Below are 12,804 nucleotides of genomic sequence, written 5' to 3' on the forward strand. Positions count from 1 at the left end.
GTTGCAAAATTCATCAAAATACCGAATATCGGAAGGTACCCGATGGGATGTTACAAACGGAATGACAAAGTTTATATACCTTCCTTTTCAAAATATTAAATAATGTACACTAGGGATCTTTTTAGAAATATGGTGAAAACCATCCTTTAAGCGGGATCGCAACAAGTCAAAATATTCTACAAAAGTATTTGTCTTACAATTTTACTATAGGTCAAAGAAAGGAATCGAGTTAGACCCATAGTTCATTATGATGATCTGCATAGAATCACATTCTTAGTCGATTTATGCAAGTCCGTCCGACCACCTGTCTGTCCATGTATTTTTGTAAACAAGGTACAGGTCGCATTTATTGCCCGATCTAGATGAAATTTTGAACAAGTTATTTGTTTGACCCAATTGGAAATTGACCCAAATGTGTAATTTCAGCCCAAATTGTATGAAATGTTGTATATACGATCAAATTAAGCCTGGACTTAAAAATGGAAATCGGTTGAGATGAAGCTATAGCTCCCATATATATAGTTCATCCGATTTGATATTTTTGGCCTCAGCAGCCGTAATATGCACCCTGTAATAACGATATTCAGGGAAATATACCAAATACAGCACAGAGATACCTTTCTAAATTTTTGAGCTCAATTACCTATCCCATTTGGGTTAATATTAGACGTTTGGTGCACAATAAAAAGCAAATTGGACGAATATATACATTGGAGCTGAACCGATCTCGATAAAATTTAGAAAGGTATTGTTTCATAACTCCCATATATATTATAGCTCCCATATAGGTCCAATAAATAGTTTTTATACCCTCAGCCATATGGCTACAGAGGGTATATATCATTTGATACGGCCAAAACACGCCTAGTCGAGATAACGGTTTTAGACCCTAGGCCTCTTTGGACCAAATCCATTTCAGAACATTTGGAGTCGATCTAGCGATGCCCGTCCGTCTGTCAGTGTGACTGGCTGGTGCGCACGAAGGGAGTATCCGATTTGGTCCAAACTTGGTACGTCGTAATATTTTTATGAAACTTAGATCGAGTTCGGAGATGGACAATATCTGTCCACTCTTCTGGTACCTCCCGCACAAAAGGTTGAAATTTTCAAAATATATATTTTTGCACAGAAAGAGAAACGATAATCCGATTTTGCTCCAACTTTGCAAATCCTAATATTTGCGTCAGTGCTAGGTCAGGTGTGAAAATGGACAATATCGGTCCACTCCATCAAGTACCTTCCCCTACAAATGGTCAAAATTTTGAATAATTACAACTCTTATAAAATGTGATGTAAGAGTACGATTATCTTCAAATTTCACGCATCCCAATATTTATATTAACCCAAGATCTGGTAATAACGGAATATATCCACTCCGATATTAAAAATTTTGAATATCCATGAAGTTCATAAAAAGCGAATTCAATATCCGATTCCTTTCCAGACATGGTACATCTCAATATTTCCATCAACACAAGACCTCTTATAAAGATGAACCACATAGGGTTTAAGATTTTGAAAAACAAAACGCTAAAATCGAAATAAGCATCCAACTCTCTTCAAATTTCGCACACACAAATATTTTTGCTAATACAATATTTGTTGTGAAGATTATATATATATATATATATATATATATATATATATATATATATATATATATATATATATATATATATATATATATATATATATATATATATATATATATATATATATATATATATATACATATATACTAGCTGGCCCGGTCCGCGTTGCCCGTACTTTTAATCTTTAACGCATAATAAATCACAGATCTGACTTATGTAGGCGGCACAATTTTGATTATAAGTAATGACGCCATTATAATTACTCCAATTTTGATTATAAGTAGTGACTTGATTATGAGTAATGACTCCATGACTAAATATAAATTAATATTCATGGCAAAAATTATAATTACCGTCGGTTTTAGATATTTTGAATAGCCTGATCTTATTTTTCAGCTATAGGCTTTAATTTGAGTGTTAAATACCTATATGATAAAGAACATCTATAATAGCCCAATGTGAATTTTTGGTATTGTAAAAAGCATTCAAATGAGCTATAATTTAAAATTTGTGTTTCCGACGTTTAAAATCCCGTACTGAGTGGTATTCAGTTTTGTCCACCTCATACTTGAAGGCAGAATGTTGTCAGAATAGCCAAAAAAATTACTCTTTTGCTCCGATTACCGTAAGATGGGCATTAATTGTTTGTCATTTAAATTATGCGGTGAAGATCCAATAAAGTTACTTCATAATTTCTTATTTTTTTTCATGTTTCTGCCACAATTTCCGACTGAATGAGTCCCAGATTGACATTTCAGAGTTTATTTCATATAGACGTACATCCCAAATCTACGTTCCCAACCAATATTCTCTTGGGGGTTACAAATTCAATAGAATACCAAATTTTCGTTTCTGACCACACATTGGTTGGGAAAGTGGACTTGGGGGTATTCTAATGTGGGGACTATACTTAAATAAATTCCTGTGAGGATAATTATCTGTAAGATGATTTTCTACCCCAGGGTTTTTTACCCCAGGTAGCCTCAAGACTAAGATGCGCACTTTTCCGAAAAATAAAAATTTATAAGAAGAGGTTTTCTTCCCCCTTAGAAACAAAGATGTCAAATAAGGGCCAAAAAATGAAAAAAGTGGCCAAGACCCCGAAAATACATTAAATCATGATCACGTGATCATTTTTTGCAAAGATGATTTCTTCTTAAATTATCAACATAAGCTAAAATTAGTACGAAAAATATGGTTAAAATGTAGAATATACTTAAAATCGGGTTGTTCCGTTATCAGGGGTTATGATCCATGTCATGACATGCCAAAGCGATTAAAGGTATCTTGAATGTTTAGGTAGAATTTCTATTTTGCGTTCTTTATAGTCGGTATTTGACTGATTACAGTCGCAATGTATTTTGCATTTTGTGTTTTCATTTGACAATTTATTGTCATATGAAAGAAGAAGGTCCACTTTTGAAATTAACCCCATAACGCTTCATTGGTCATTTTTGTTTGTTTAAATGTGTTCGCATCTTCCAGCTGAAGCACGATGTAGGTCCTGGAGTAGAAAGCATTTAACATCGTACTGTACCCTCATTTCATTTTTAATATTATTCATTCAGAATTCAAACCAATAAAAAATGTACACTTCAATATAGAAAAAGGAAAAATAATCTTCAACTGGTTCGCTGAATTTTTTTGCGGCAAATTTTTAAAGGTCCTTACGAAGTTTGTCGGTAGAATGTACTATTATTTTGAAATTAGTTTCCATTGAAAAATTGTCGATTTTCCCCGATTTTAGAATTTTCATATAAAGCGACAACGGATAAAATTGTTATTTATAGATTTTATGTATTTATTGGGTATTACGAATAAATACATAAAATCTATAAATAACAGCTTTATCCGTTGTGGCTTTATATTACCCAAAAAAACCTACACATCATATTAGAATTCAAAAAAAAAAAAAAAAAAACACTACAAATGTACATTCGAAAATAGTAAGTCAAAATGGAAAAAATATACAATATAAAACATTACTATTGTACATTTTAAAAGTCAAAATGAAAATGTTCAAATTTCACATTTTTACGCGATTTTTTGGATTTTATTCCTTTCTACCAAGAGGCAATTCCGAATTTGTCTAAATCGTTAAAATCAGACCGGCGGTCTTTATGTTATAAGACTAGTAACTAACACAACTTTCTTTTACATATAGAGAGATAGATTTAATTAAGATAGTAGGCGCGTTCCTCAGCCCCTAAATAAGTACTTAGGGTTGGATGGAAAGCCAACAGCATCTCGTGTAATAATTCTCAAACCGATATATATATATATATATATATATATATATATATATATATATATATATATATATATATATATATATATATATATATATATATATATATATATATATATATATATGCGAGCCCTTCTGGTACCTCACCCACAAAGGAGAACAATTTTCAATACTTTTGTCTGTCAACTTGCGAAACAAGTCAGCGATTCTTTACAACTTGCTATATCTAAATATGTCTCTCTTTGCCAGAAACCTGATAAAATTGATAAAATAAATATAAATGATAAAAATGGATATAAATGATCCGTTTTCTTATCATTTTGCCTATACCAATATTTTAATCTGTATTAGATGAAGTATGAAAATTGAATACTTCAGTCGACTATATCTGGTACCTCACGCACATTTTAACATTTTCTAAAAACATATTTCATATAAAGTGAGGGAAGCAACCAATATAGTCCAAACCTGGCGCGTCGCAATATTTATATCATATTTATTTAGGTCCGATACGAAATGGACAATATTGACCCATTCCATCAAACCAACTCCATAGAGGGTCAACAATTTGAATAAACATAACCGAAGTCAAAATATATTTAAATAATTGAATATTGGCTGAGGGTATACATTTGTCAGCAGAACCGACTGATACTTTTAAACTTGTTACTTCACAATTCTACCAAAGTCATTGATAAAACACACAATGACACAACACTGATTCCTGATTTAGATTTGGACATAGCTCCTATAAATGACTTTCGCAGATTTCGTGCTAATTGAGCACCAAATCAATAATATTTTTTCACATAAAATGAATAACTAGAGGATTCCTACAGTCTTAATCTGAACTCCATGGCAATCTTATTCGATATGAGATAACACATGCAACATGAAAAGACCTCTACCCTGAATTTTGAATTTTGTAATCAGATTCCGTGTTTTGGTAAGTTCGTATAAAATCACTCAATATATATTTATGATCACAGTATTTATATGTCGACCTATTCCTGGATTGATATGGCTTTATTACACATAGATTCAGCCCGTTTCCAATTCGATCCGAAATAAAGCCGTAATGTGTATTCCGTTTCAGGCTTTTCAAAATATCAATACGTCAGTCTTGTACAGATGTATGCCAATGTTCGGCCAGGAACTTGTGGATCGTCTATGTTTAAAAGTTTTGGTTTTCATATAAGGGTTAAAACAGATGATATTTCAATGGAACTCCAACTAAAGTTCATTATCCCCAAAAAAAAGTTTAATAAACCCGCACCTTTTCGTGAATTTCGCAACAAAAATAAAAAACTTTCAAATTCAATTTGACTTTGTTTGTTTGATGAGAACATCAACGATAGCCTCGCATGTAAACAAGAAGGCAGAACGACAGACAGACAGACTAACGGACGGTCTTTTGCGGACCGTGGCCGTTTGTTTATTTGATTTAAGATTTTACATTTAGTTTTGGTCACAAAGGACAATTTTAAATCCCTAAAATACCCAACGGAGACACAAATATCAGAGACAAGGCGAACATGTGAAATGTACTCCTAATGACTGGTGTGAGAAACAGAAAGAACAAAACTTTTAGCTTTTTTTGGTGCAAATTTTCTTTTTTAACTAATTTATGGGCAACAATGTAACCAGTGAACCGTATCCAGACACATTGTGAAAAAAAAAAGAAACGAATCTCGAGTCACATATTCAGGGGAAACATTAAATTATGGGGTTACAACTCCAACAGAAATTGCAGTTTTTCTCTTTTTTATTTCCTTTTCGTTTTTGTCTTTTCAACTCTATCAGAAAACGTTTGCCGGCTAATAGAATGGCTGTCCTTGTCCCATTCCAACTCCCCTTCCCCCCACCCACGCTCTGTTGAATTTTCCATGGACACATGATGTTTCGTGCTACAAATATCTTTTGTTGCAGCAGTCACCAATGTTTGATTCTCTTTGGGATTTTTTCTGGATTGAATGGCAGCCATGCCAAGTTGTCTGAAATGGCTAGCTAGGGGTCTGTTTAACATCCGCCAATGGTGGCTGTGTGTTCAGTTGTTTCTTTTGTTGTTTTCGCTGCAAAGGTATCTTCGTAACAAAATAATTTTTCTCAGATATAAATCTGTGAAATGAATGTTTATAGTTTCATCCTCCCACCGGCCAGCGAGCTAACGGAAGTGGTAGCGGAAGCCAACACCAATGCCATGGAGAGAACGGAGTAGACGACCACCCGCAATTAGTTTTGTTCACTAATTTACAGTTATAGTTATTTCTTGTTACTTTCATTTGATATTCCCATTGCGCTTTTTCAGTCTTCTTCTCATGCTTTTGACTTGTTAGCCGTTTTATTTTTGGCCAATAACTTTTTCGCTTTTCATTCTTGCTGAGCTCGTTCATTTTTTTTTTGTTAATTTCAATGAAAAATTCATACATGACGATGGACTGGCGGAATGGATAGGATAAACTTAATAAATAAAAAATGTGTGCACCTTCTTGTCGTGGAAGCAGCCACGACGAAATTGAGAAAGTCTGTATAAAAAGAAGCCATAATAACAGAGTATACATTGGGAGGCCTCTAAGTTGCATATATATATAATACCAGATCTGTATGTCTTCTATATTCGATGTACAACGCGAAGGTCTTCTTTTCGAAATAGAAGGCGTTGAGGTCTTTTATACTCAATAGGAGACCTTGAGGCCTTCTACGTGCATTATAAAAATTGGGGAGACCTTGAAGCCTTCTATGTGCATTATAAAACCTTGGGGACTTCTATATTCCATAGAAGAGCTTGAGGTCTTCTATATTCCATAGAAGAGCTTGAGCTCTTCCATATTCCATAGCAGAGCTTGAGGTCTTCTATATTCCACAGAAGAGCTTGAGGTCTTCTATATTCCATAGAAGAGCTTGAGGTCTTCTATATTCCACAGAAGAGCTTGAGGTCTTCTATATTCCATCGAAGAGCTTGAGCTCTTCTATATTCCATCGAAGAGCTTGAGCTCTTCTATATTCCATCGAAGAGCTTGAGCTCTTCTACATTCCATCGAAGAGCATGAGCTCTTCTATATTCCATCGAAGAGCTTGAGGTCTTCTATATTCCATAGAAGAGCTTGAGGTCTTCTATATTCCATAGAAGAGCTTGAGGTCTTCCATATCTCATAGAAGAGCTTGAGGTCTTCCATATTCCATAGAAGAGCTTGAGGTCTTCCATATTCCATAGAAGAGCTTGAGGTCTTCCATATTCCATAGAAGAGCTTGAGGTCTTCTATATTCCACAGAAGAGCTTGAGGTCTTCTATATTCCATAGAGGAGCTTGAGGTCTTCTATATTCCATAGAAGAGCTTGAGGTCTTCTATATTCCACAGAAGAGCTTGAGGTCTTCTATATTCCACAGAAGAGCTTGAGGTCTTCTATATTCCATCGAAGAGCTTGAGCTCTTCTATATTCCATCGAAGAGCTTGAGCTCTTCTATATTCCATCGAAGAGCTTGAGCTCTTCTATATTCCATCGAAGAGCTTGAGCTCTTCTACATTCCATTGAAGAGCTTGAGCTCTTCTATATTCCATCGAAGAGCTTGAGCTCTTCTATATTCCATCGAAGAGCTTGAGCTCTTCTATATTCCATGGAAGAGCTTGAACTCTTCTATATTCCATCGAAGAGCTTGAGCTCTTCTATATTCCATCGAAGAGCTTGAGCTCTTCTATATTCCATCGAAGAGATTGAGCTCCTCTACATTCCATAGAAGAGCTTGAACTCTTCTATATTCCATAGAAGAGCTTGGGGTCTTCTATATTCCATAGAATAGCTTGAGGTATTCTATATTCCATCGAAGAGCTTGAGGTCTTCTATATTCCATAGAAGAGCTTGAGGTCTTCCATATTCCATAGAAGAGCTTGAGGTCTTCTATATTCCATAGAAGAGCTTGAGGTCTTCTATATTCCATAGAAGAGCTTGAGGTCTTCTATATTCCATAGAAGAGCTTGAGGTCTTCTATATTCCATAGAAGAGCTTGAGGTCTTCTATATTCCATAGAAGAGCTTGAGGTCTTCTATATTCCATAGAAGAGCCTGAGGTCTTCTATATTCCATAGAAGAGCTTGAGGTCTTCTTGAGCTTGAGCTCTTCTATATTCCATAGAAGAGCTTGAGCTCTTCTATATTCCATAGAAGAGCTTGAGCTCTTCGATATTCCATAGAAGAGCTTGAGCTGTTCGATATTACATAGAAGAGCTTGAGCTCTTCGATATTCCATAGAAGACCTTGAGCTCTTTGATATTCCATAAAAGTCCTTGTGGTCTTCTATATTCCATAGAAGTCCTTGTGGTCTTCTATATTCCATAGAAGACCTTGTGGTCTCTCCCTGAGGTCTTCTATACTCAGTGTACCCTGAGGTTTTCTATACTCAATAGAAGACCCTGAGGTCTTCTATACTCAATAGAGGACCCTGAGGTCTTCTATACTCAACAGAAGACCCTGAGGTCTTCTGTATTCAATTGAGGACCCTGAGGTCTTCTATACTCAATAGAGGACCCTGAGGTCTTCTATATTCAACAGAAGACCCTGAGGTCTTCTATACTCAATAGAGGACCCTGAGGTCTTTTATACTCAATAGAAGACCCTTAAGTCTTCTATACTCAATAGAGGACCCTAAGGTATTCTATACTCAATAGAAGAAATTGTAGTTCACACAATTATCGCCTTCGACCAACTTTTCTATTCCTGTTTTATTTCCTGATTTTTTTTTTTGTCTTGTTATCTTTTTTGTTCTTTAATACTTACACACAAAGTTTATCCAGTTCCTCTTTTTTGGCAGCACCAATAGAAAATTCTGATGTTAAATGCAACATCTCTAAAGGTTCAGCACATTTGGTGAATTCCTCTTGGCCGCATTCTTCGGCGCTGACACTTGTCACCAAGACGAGGCAAACAGTAATTGCAACTGTAAAGAATACAACAGAGAGAAAACAACAAAAATAAAATTTAGTTCCGAAAACGAAAACTTTTTTTGATAAATTAATAAACTAAGATAGCACATAAATAAAATAACAATACGAGAGTAGCAGGGATTAAGAATGACTATGGGAATTGGGGTGGGCTGTGTTAGGGAGTTGATTTTTCGAGGTATTTTAATTCCTATATTTTTAGGAAATATTAGAAATATCGTGAGTTTTTACACCGAGTGTGGTGGCAATTATGTCCATATGTATATCACCATTGCTCTAACCCTGGCAAGGACTTTTCACATTTATTTTATTTTCTTGAGTTGATATAAAAAATGCATAAAATAGGAGAGGCAGAATCAGACCTTCAATTTGATAATGGTTAAATTAACAAGAATGTCAAATTTTCACTTAATTCTCCAAATCTATTTGATAATTAAAAATATTCTGCAGTACTTTTCTTTCGGCACTTTTCATGTCGTGTGGGGGTGTGTGCAAATTATCCGACCCATCTGAACCCATCATCGTATGTACATTCCACATCTTTCGTTAACTCTACTCACTGTACATTTTACGATAACTCCAAATGACAAATGTATCGACACGTTTGTCATTTGCTGGAAAAATATATAAAAAATATCAACGACAGCAGCAACAAAAATAAAAAGAATAAGAAAATTTTAGCTTCGCAATCAGCTCAAACAAAGTTGAAATGTGCACCATGGGTAATAAAAATTTTGCAACTTAAATTGCGCTCACAAAATGGGCACGGAACCCCATCCGACCCTCCAAAAACGGAGGAGAAGAAGACGAAACCAAACGAGATAGCATTTTTACTGTCAGCATTGGCAGCTCAATTGTTGCCAATAAGCAGAAGAAGATGAAGGCGAACGAGGGCAACAAGCAGCTGAAAATAAGCTTCGTCGCAGCAAAATGTAAGCAACTGTGGTTGCAGCTGTAAAAAGATATATTGCGGCGACGAAAAGTTGCATCTTCCCGAACGAGAGCGAGAGAAGCCAACAAAGCAACAGCACACCGACATTTGAGTGGGTGGAGAGGCAAGAGCCAGAGGAGAAGAGAAGGTAAGTGGGTTCGGTGATGAAATTTTCCAGTTGAACATTTTTTGTTGTGGAATGACTTGTTTGTTGCATTTGGTTGACTTGGCTGATTTGTTGGTGGATAAAAAGCGGTTAAATAGAAATATTGCATTTTTTATTGCCACTTCCTTGGCCAGCTACATTGATAAATTGCCAAACACAACAGAAAAAACAAGAGGATGGAAGCAGAAAACTGCAACAACAGTTTATTTTGAATTTTCCAAATGAAATAATACAAGCATCTGCCAGATGTGTCAGATGTGGAGTGTTGGAATTGGGACTGCAATGCGAACTAAAGGAAATGACACAAATAATCGGTTACGCACCCCATTCAGTAATACTATGGCATGGTGCACATGCTTGTGTGCCTTCACATTTGCTGAGGTACAGAGAGGAATAGCTACAACCAAAATGTCCCACATCGCCCATATCATGAGGATAAATAAAAAGGACATTGTTGTCATTTCATTTTTAACAATTGCTAAAGTTTTTTTAGTTTAGTTTCATTTCTTTTTCCTTCTTCCTCCATTTTTCGCATTTCACACATAATTCCATTTACGAAAATATAACATGATTTCCATATGGACACATGGGTCATTTTAAATTAAACTAATGGCCATTGCATCCGAATATATTTAAATTTATTCTGTTTGTTGCCATTTTTCAGCTGTGGTTTTCAGCGTTTATTTTAGAATTTTATTAATAAACCAGATCCATATTTGTTGCCAAAATTAGATTTATGGTAAATTGGAATAACAGCAAATTGTTGCATGACGCAAAAAACATGCTGGAGGAGGGGATGGACAATCATAAAATGTGGCGAATTTAAAGGGATGAAATTTTCGTAAACTTCACGATGAGGAATACGTTAAACGTAAAAAAATCAGTAAGGAAAGGTCAAAAGTCGGGCGGGACCGACGAGCTCAACTATCAACCAAATAACATTCCTGTTCAGTCCATGATATGACTTCGATAAGAATTTTATTAAAAAATATTTATTGGGGCGATAGATATACCAGATCGAGTTTCCCCAAATGGTAAAATTCGGTTGAATATGAAAAAATCTATTCAATATATGGGAGCTATAGCTATGTCTGAACCAATTTTCACCAAATTTAAAGTTGTTTCTAAGGTGAATTCAGTCAGAACTGTCAAAATTCATTCCATTTGGGCTGATATTAGTCATATGGTGTACAATAAACCTGATATCGGATGAAGATATATATATATATATATATATATATATATATATATATATATATATATATATATATATATATATATATATATATATATATATATATATATATATATATATATATATATATATATAAATATATATATGGGAGCTCTATCCTAATCTGATCCGATCTCGATAAAATTTGGCAGAGATATTTTTGAGCTTCATAAGTTATCTTGTACCAAATATCAAGCTGGTGGAGTGCATATTACGCATGTGAGGTACTTAAACTCCCAAATCGGATGAATCATGTATATGGGAGCTATATCTCAAAACGATTTTCGCCAAATTTGGTGTACTTGCTACTAGACTGAATTCGGTCGGTTGTGCTAAAATTCAGGTCATTTCGACTGATATTGGCCATTTGATGCACAATGAACCCGTAACCGGTTGAGGATATATAGATGGGAGCTATTTCTAAATTTGAACCGATTCTCACCAATTTTAATAGGGTTCGTCCTTGGCCGGAAAATTTAATCTCAATCGGATAATTAATGCGACCTGCATTTTGTGCACAAACAGACGGAGCATACATCGACTCAGAAAGTGATTCTATGAAGATCCTCAACCATGATCCATAGCTACTCGCTTCCTTCTCCATGTTGCAAACAAATGCGTAAAGACATAATACCCTTACCACTATGTGGTGTAGGGTATAAAAAACGGCTAAAAGTTTCGAGCGAGCTAAACGTACAGACACTTCGGTAAGACAATGTGATCAAAAAAAATCGACATTCCTAATGCAAGCCACACACGATACAACTTGTTGTACAACTTGTATTTAAGATTGTATCAATTGTATCGGTTGTAGGACATTGTGCCTAGGCTGTACAATGAATCAAAAGTTTTTGATTTGTTTCATGTTGTAACAACTGATTGTAACGTTTGTGGGCATGTCGCTCACAATTTCATATTGTGTTTATTTTCGATGATACAACACGAAATCTGATCAAATGTGTGATTTTAGTGAATATTACAAAATAGAAATGCAAACATGAATAATAAATAAAACCAATTAAGCCACTTATAGCGGACGAAATTATTTGCGGTGCCATCTGAACTCAAATAAACTGTTCGAAAAATGAAGAAAGGGAGGTTGTACTCAATGTTGTATCCTTTGTGACCGAAGAACACAACTTGGCTTTCGATCCAAGTTGAACCTACGGTTGTACCGTGTGTGGCTGATTGGGCAAGAACCTTCAAAATGCCGAAATTTGTTAAATTTTATGGCAAATTATAAACATATTGGGGGTATTTATATTATATCTGCCGGAAGGTTTTCAAGCCACGAAAAGACCAAAATACGATTCTTTAGCCAATAACTAAAATCAAGATAGGTGTGACTAAAACGTAAACTTTAAATCGGAGTTTATATTACATAGAGATTATACCGAAAAATGGACCGGTCTACAGGGCGAGATGAAAAAAAAACTGCAACCAACTTCAGACTGCTGTCATTTCCAAGCCACTCGTCCGACAGCTGTTAAAATTATTCCAGTGACAGCTCGTAATATATTTTGGTGAAAATTTTCCAAAAAAAAAAAATTATTCGTGATGGAATTCAAGCGTGATAGTCTGATTTCTTTATATTTGACTGGAAAACCACAAGTTGCTAAATGTGTATAAATCTTTCATATCTCGTACTATCGCTCGTTACCGCGTTACTGGTAGCGTAGCTCGACGTCAATGAAGTGG

At 35.0% G+C, this 12,804-nt stretch overlaps 1 protein-coding gene across 1 annotated transcript in view; it reads right to left on the reverse strand.

The window, feature by feature from the left end:
* The window catches only part of LOC105261663 (Repulsive guidance molecule), a 135,670-nt gene that overhangs the window by 23,627 nt on the left and 99,239 nt on the right, over positions 1-12,804 (reverse strand). Inside the window, exon 3 of the mRNA XM_059124970.1 lies at positions 8,612-8,771. Coding sequence (XP_058980953.1) covers positions 8,612-8,771 — 160 coding nt within the window. The remainder of the gene's footprint in view (positions 1-8,611; positions 8,772-12,804) is intronic.

Source organism: Musca domestica, unplaced genomic scaffold, assembly GCF_030504385.1.
Source record: "Musca domestica strain aabys unplaced genomic scaffold, Musca_domestica.polishedcontigs.V.1.1 31, whole genome shotgun sequence".
Classification (NCBI taxonomy): Eukaryota; Metazoa; Arthropoda; class Insecta; order Diptera; family Muscidae; genus Musca; species Musca domestica.